The 6,963-nt window shown below is 32.4% G+C and overlaps 1 protein-coding gene across 1 annotated transcript; it reads right to left on the bottom strand.

Annotated features, from left to right (window-relative positions):
- Positions 1-1,113: 1,113 nt before the first annotated feature.
- Positions 1,114-4,334, bottom strand: LOC130740871 (uncharacterized). Its single transcript, XM_057593587.1, has 5 exons — positions 4,011-4,334; positions 3,828-3,931; positions 3,549-3,727; positions 1,915-2,023; positions 1,114-1,624 (listed from the first exon to the last, which is right to left on the bottom strand). Exons 1-5 carry the CDS (start codon positions 4,288-4,290, stop codon positions 1,313-1,315), a joined length of 984 nt encoding a protein of 327 aa, XP_057449570.1. The 5' UTR covers positions 4,291-4,334; the 3' UTR covers positions 1,114-1,312.
- Positions 4,335-6,963: the final 2,629 nt, after the last annotated feature.

Here is a 6,963-nt window from a genome sequence, read left to right on the forward strand (position 1 = left end):
CACTCACAATGCTTAATTATGATTGACTAATTGATTGGTGGTATTTATCATAGAATACATGTTTAAGTTAAAACACAATAGTTAGTAATTTCCGATTGGCTAGGTTAGTGGTGACATTAAATATTGTGATCAGATTTTTTAAATGGTTTAAGTTGTTTAATAGTGATTGGCTTAGAAATAGGTAGTGGATAATTAATGTGAATGAATAATGAATGTTAGTCAAATATAAGGTTAAAAATATTTCAAAAATAAAATAAATTATAGGTGCTATTACATGGCTACCCTTACATAAAAAAACAATTAGCAAAGATGCCACTCCCAAATTTCCTAAAGTAGTAATACTAATTTCTTTTTGATTTTTTTTAATCCTAGAAAAATAGTTGAAACATCTCCCAATAGATGCAAGTGTCAAAACTTGTCATCTTTTAGGTTCTCTTTTATATTCTATTTAGATATAGATTTCTCAGGATGATTGTATGTTTCCACAATATAATAGATTATTAGCGTTTTTTTTTAAATGCTATTGATAAATATATTTTTGAAAGTAATGCTATTGATAAATATAAATATTAAACCAAAGGCATGGAGGACATCAAATCAACATTTACGAACGGCATAAGGTCCGGTAGAATATCCTCAACCCAAACACATACACATTGGTAAAAAAAAACAGCATTATAAGTTCAACAGTTTGCGATACAATTACCAGTACGACGAACAAAAGACAACTTAGGAACGCTCACCATGAGGCTTTTGATTTTTCATTTGGATCAACTCCATGTGTAAGAATGCAAATATTCACAAGGTCCATGCATTCAGAAGGAAGCCCAGTTTTGCAGAACATAAATGACTGATGATAGTGAAAACTAGGGCATAAAGCCATAATAGACTATGTAATTCCTTTGCAAAGTAATTGATAGATATCAAGGGGTGAAAATTGTTTGCTTTGGAATATTTTTTTAAACCTTTTTTGTCCAAGAGACCACAGATGAAAGAAATGTTTTTAGCCATAAATGTTTTCCCTTGTAGGTGTAGCATTGTCATTCCATACTGCCATGGTCTCCACGTCTCTGCATGTGTTTTCTACCCTTTACTTGCCATGAAATAAACAGGTTAGAACAATAGCACTAAATGACAGAACGATTAGTCAAAGAGATAGTCAAGTTCCAAAGTGCGAAAAACTTAACTAATTTATGTGCTAACTGTTCTCCCAAGGATCTACACATGCAGCTCCTTATGTGCATTACATATACACACACACTCAGACGAAAGATGGGGATCTAACTAGCAACTGTCGGAGAAAATAAATTACTCAAGTGCCGGAGTGCAACCGTACAAAACGTAAGGAATCAAAGGGAGTGCTTAAACGCCATTCTCTTTGCTTTTTATTCAGTGGTCTTCCTTTCCCTGCTTTCTCTCTGTTAACTCTCACGTCTGCTAAACTCCAGGTGCAATATTTTGTATCCAAGTCAAAGGATTCAAGCTTGAACACACCATCACCTTCTGCAGATGGATTCATGGAATCATCATCATCTATGGCATATCTCACATACATAGATCTGTCCTTGAATCGGTCTAGGTCATCTGGAATCCGAACTACTCTTTCCACACCAGGAGAAGACACCTGAAGGAACACATCTCAGATATAAAAGCTAATTGAACACTTAATAAGCGACATTGACCATAATCAAGAAGGAAAACATTATCCAAAGACCAAAATCATTATCAGTTCCATAGCAAAACATGGTTCATTTGCTCTAAAATTTGAAGACATTATCCAAAGGTTCATGTGGATTTATTAGACTTCAATAATTTGCACTCTCAAATATTGTTCATCGTGACAATCTCCTGTTATATCTCTCCCTCCAGACTCCAACATAAGATAAAATGCCAATAAGATACTTGAAATTGTACCTCCAAAGTTAAATTCTCCGGAACAGATTTGGTAAGTTCTGCTTCATCCAATTTTGCTCTATAGGTTGTAGAAAAGGCTTCAATATCTTCTATGTTGGGGGAGCCAGACCTATCGAACACGTAAATCATAATTCACAGATTAAGCATGCATCCATTGTAATGGCAAGTTAAGCAGCAGTTTATGCAAAATGAAATAATCATTTAAGCACACATTGCATTAAGCGAAAGATGAAAAGATGCTGATAATTTATTTCTGCTAGTGCCTCTGCAGTTACAAGCCAGAAATCCATTCATTGAGCAATGGATAGATAGCATGTACTGCTTTTAACAAGGGTAAAATGTCCATTATGGGTCACAATCAGAAAAAAAATTTGCACTCAGAAATTGTGATTAATTAGGCACCCTGCACCCTTGGAAATCTGTTAATCTGTTATATGATTATAAAAATCTCCAGACTTCTCTAACTTATATTAGAAGGGACGGCAGTCAAGGCACAACACAACAGGACAACAATGTTTCTTTCAACAAGCTATACATTCCTTAGATTACAGAGGTTAAAAGGCTTTTCATTTTCTTATAGGGGATATGACTACCAGATCGTAATATACTGCATTCAACTTCAACATTTCCTTTTTCCTGTAAATCTTCTTTACGGATGAAATTGCAATAAAACTCCACATCCAGATAAAATGGTTCCAAAGTCTGATATTTAACCAGACACCCTATCTTAGTAAAGCTAGATATGAACAAAGGAAATAAGCCACAGAATGATTATGAATGACAGGAGCAAATGGCCTAAAAGATAGATGGACCTAAATAACATTGCTTTTTTCTAAAAAGAAACTTCGTAACATAGCACACTAATTTAAACATTTGAGTCATTTATATACCCTATCACTAAAATATCATAGATATTTACATGTATAAATGCATTATTCCATTCATTATCTGAAGTTAATGATGATGATATTGATATTAAAAGATAGCCTGCCTAGCATATCCAGGCATGGAATTTTAAAGTTAGGCTTACTATAGATTCATCACAAACCAATCAGAATAGAAATGTTCTTTAACTTGATGAAAAAATATGTTCTTAGTCCTAGTATAGTTCTCAAATTCTTATTTTAGTCCCTGATTTAGAAAATGTCCTGATTCGATCCCTCATCTTTTAAAGTAATGTGACCTAAGTTCCTAAAAGCACCATGACAAAAGATTAAAAACACTATTTTTGTTAAATATAGAGACGAAAATGAAGTATAAAAGAACTAATTCTAAAAAGAATGTGATATTGTCATAGACCAAAAATATATTTAATCCTTAGCTTTTAACAAATTTATCAAACTAAACCTGACTGATTGTTTAAGGATGTTGAACTGCACATTAACCAGGAATTATACATTTCTCAGACAATTACGGAGAGACATAGCAATTAGCAACAGGTGCCGTAGCTCATGTTTCCTTGTTGCTTAATCCGATCGAATCGGTTAAATTTGATTTAAAAAGTGTTCCCCTCTTAATAATTTCCAGCTCTCTATTATCTATTCACCTATTTTGGATCTATAGTAAAACACAACACTACATAGAACATAGCACACCATCTTCTATTCTATTCTATTCTAATAACAATGCCTTACTTGTTGGAAAGCTTCTCAATGCGAACTTGAATGGCGGAGTTACGCAGCAGCGTTCTAAAAGCATAAATTTGCAAATCACCATCAAAAGACTCAGTAACCTCTTTAGCAATAGCTAGTGCCTTTTTATCCCACCATGATCCGGCAAGGGAAATTCCACCACCTGAACCCCCATCACCTGCCTTCAAAAACGTGAAAAAAATCACACATTCCACACCAAAATTGACCATTTTCTATCAACAACAACACACACAAAAATATCAAGCTTTTAACAAAACCTACATAGGGCACACTATCCTCATCTTCATCCTCAAACTCTTCTTCTTCTTGTTCGTCGTCGTCATAGTACTCGTCACCGTCCTCGTCCTCGTCGTTCAGTGGTTCCTCTGTGCAATGAAGAACTTCAATCGAGAGTTGAGAAAGAGAGAGTGAGAGTGAGAGTTGAGAGGTTGAGAGCAGCTCTACCGTAATCGAATTCATCGTCTTCTTCTTCATCCATTGATACTTCTTGGACGATGGTGGGTTCGAGAACTGGTTCGGAATCAGAGGAGTTTCTCTTCTTGCCATGGAGAATTAGGGGCTTTAACTGAGTGTGTTGAACTTGAAAGGTTGAAAATGGAAACGAGAAATTTTTTGAAGAGCGAGGAGAGAAATAGAAGGTGGTAGCAGTCGAAGTGGTGATGTTAATTAGTGGCGGTGAAGGAATTCGCCATGGTTTCAGGCTTGAAGCTTTAACCAAATCCATTTGGTTTTTTGAAGAGGAGCAGAAGCTCAACACAATATTGAAGAATGAAGATCATCCAGCTCCTTTTTTTCGGTAAAACGTCTCATTATTCTTTGGGCAAATACAATATCGGGCCCAAGCCCATACATTTTCTTGGTACAAACATTTTATAGAGGCTGAATTCAAATATCACAAAGGCTTAAATATTTGAAGTTAGTTTTAATATACTAATGAGATTTCAAAGGTTTGTTTTGTTTGTAAATATCATCACAGCCCGTAGCTGTGAGATTAATCTTTCGCCCCACGATCATCATGCTAAGGCTATGTTTGGCATGTCATTTCAGCTAGCTTATAGCTTATTTGACTAGCTTAAAGCTTATTTGACTAGTTTAAAAGCTCTATAAAAATGTTTGGCGAATGAGCTTATTTCAGTAGCTTAAAGCTTTAAGCTATAAGCTATCTCAGGTAGCTTAAAGCTTAAAGCTTATAGCTTATTAAATATATTCTCATTTTTATCCTTATTATTTTATCAAAATTTCACCTTTAGCCTTATGGGCCCGTTTGGTGGTCAGGATAAGATATGATAGGATATGATATGTGAACAGGATATCAACAGGATAGGATAAGAGCAGGATAGACTCTTATCATATCCTGTATTTGAGGTGCACATGATAATGACAGGATATGATAAGAAAAAATGTATCAGATTTATATTTGAATAAAAAATACATTTAAAATTGATCATTCTATTAAATTTAATTTCTTTACATTTTCATGAATGAGTCTATATTTTAAAATAAATAAAATTAATTTAAATTTTATTAATTAGCCTATTTTATTGTTTTGAAGATACCCTATATTTTAAATAAAATTATGCAGTTAACCGATTGGTTTTCACTTAGTTGTGACACGTGATAATTAACAATAAAAGTTAACTAAATTAAGAATATTATTATTTCAAAAGTAATTTATATTTGAATTATAAATTATTATATAAGTAGATAAGTAGTTTTAAATAATAGGAGATGAAAATAAAAAATTAATCTATTACTATTAAAAAATCAATATTTGTAATCAATGTTTTTCACTTAGTTGTGACACGTGATAAACAATAAAAATTAACTAAATTAAAAATATTATTATTTCAAAAATACTTTATATTTAAATTATTATATAAGTAGATAAATAATTTTTAAATAATAGGAGATGAAAATATTAAATTAGTCTATTATTATTAATAAATCAATATTTGTAAGTGAGTAGTCTATTTTTACTATTTATGAATAATAATTTTATTTATTTTTTATTTTAGTTAAATTAATATTTTTATATTTATTAATTAATATTATTATAAATTATAAATTATATAATATTAAAATAAATTAATTTGGAGTTAGGATACTGAAAGAAAATATATAACTGGTATCCTATCCTGCTCTATCCTAGCTCGCCCCTCAGGATAACTTTTACACATGATTGACAGGATAGGATAGAAGACAGGATAGTGTTATCGTATCTTGCTGGTGCAACAAACAACAGATAACAACAGGATATGATTATTATCCTGTCCTATCCTATCCTATCCTTGTCACCAAACGGGCCCTATATGTTTTTTACTAAACCTATTTACCTACTCATTTTCCGATGTACCAAGAAAAAAACTTATTTATTTATCAGTTATCACACTTGTCTCATATTACATCGTTCCCGCACAGAAATAATTACTACTTCAGAATAAATAAATAATTTTATATTACAAATTATTTATTTTATTTAATTTAATTTAATAAAAATATAGAAAATTAGATAAGTAAAAATGAATATTATATTTTTAAGATGATAAATTATTTGAGTGAAATTAAAATATTTATAATAATTTTAATATTAATATCATATAGGTATTAATGTGAAAATAAAGTAATGTTAAATATAAAAAAAATTATACAAGTATGTCTTTTTATGTCATTTTACAATTTCAGCTTGTTCAACGACTAGTTTTACCAAACACTTTTGTTCAAATTACGTAGCTTTTCAGCTATCAGCTATCAGCTTTCAGCTAGCTTATCAGCTTTCAGCTTTCAGCTAGCTTTTCAGCTATCAGCTAGTTTATCAGCTAAACGTGTCAAACATAGCCTAAGTGGTATGAGGCTGCCTAATGGGTATTTTGTCAAGTGTTCATTTTTAAGCTCTCATTTCTCACTTTTTCGTCACAAGTTTTCTATTACATTTATTTAAGTAAAAAACGATAATGATAAATTTATATTTAAATAAAGGCTTAAGATTTCTACCTCTGAGATATATCTCATTTTTCGTTTTTTAGTCTTAAATGTTAAATTTTTCATCCAACTTTAACTCAAGTTCACAAGACCTGACATGTGCCATATTTTTCTACTTATTATCATATTTGAATTACACATGAAAACATGAACTCACTACACACACGCTCTCCTCTTACCTCCATTTTCTCCCTTAACCTCTCCACCTTCCCCCCACCTGCCACTTGCTCCCACCCTTTTCTCGCATGGCTTTCCATCTCAGCTGGTAATCTCCATCTCCTCCTCCTTCACCACCTACCTGATTCTCCTTCCCCATCGCTCCCGCCTCCCCTCCCCTTTCTCCTTCCCATTACGCACTTGCACCACCTTCCTTCTACCACCTTTTTCCCTATCTTCATTCTCCTCCCCCATGGCATTT

Source organism: Lotus japonicus, chromosome 1 (genome assembly GCF_012489685.1).
Source record: "Lotus japonicus ecotype B-129 chromosome 1, LjGifu_v1.2".
In the NCBI taxonomy this organism is placed as follows: Eukaryota; Viridiplantae; Streptophyta; class Magnoliopsida; order Fabales; family Fabaceae; genus Lotus; species Lotus japonicus.

Excerpts from the sequence above, each read along its gene's own strand:
- LOC130740871 (XM_057593587.1), bottom strand. The coding sequence starts at position 4,290 with ATGGATTTGGTTAAAGCTTCAAGCCTGAAACCATGGCGAATTCCTTCA. Across the intron at positions 3,932-4,010 it reads AGACGATGAATTCGATTACG|AGGAACCACTGAACGACGAG; the intron begins GTAGAGCTGCTC and ends TTCATTGCACAG. Across the intron at positions 2,024-3,548 it reads ATTGAGAAGCTTTCCAACAA|GTCTGGCTCCCCCAACATAG; the intron begins GTAAGGCATTGT and ends CGTGTTCGATAG.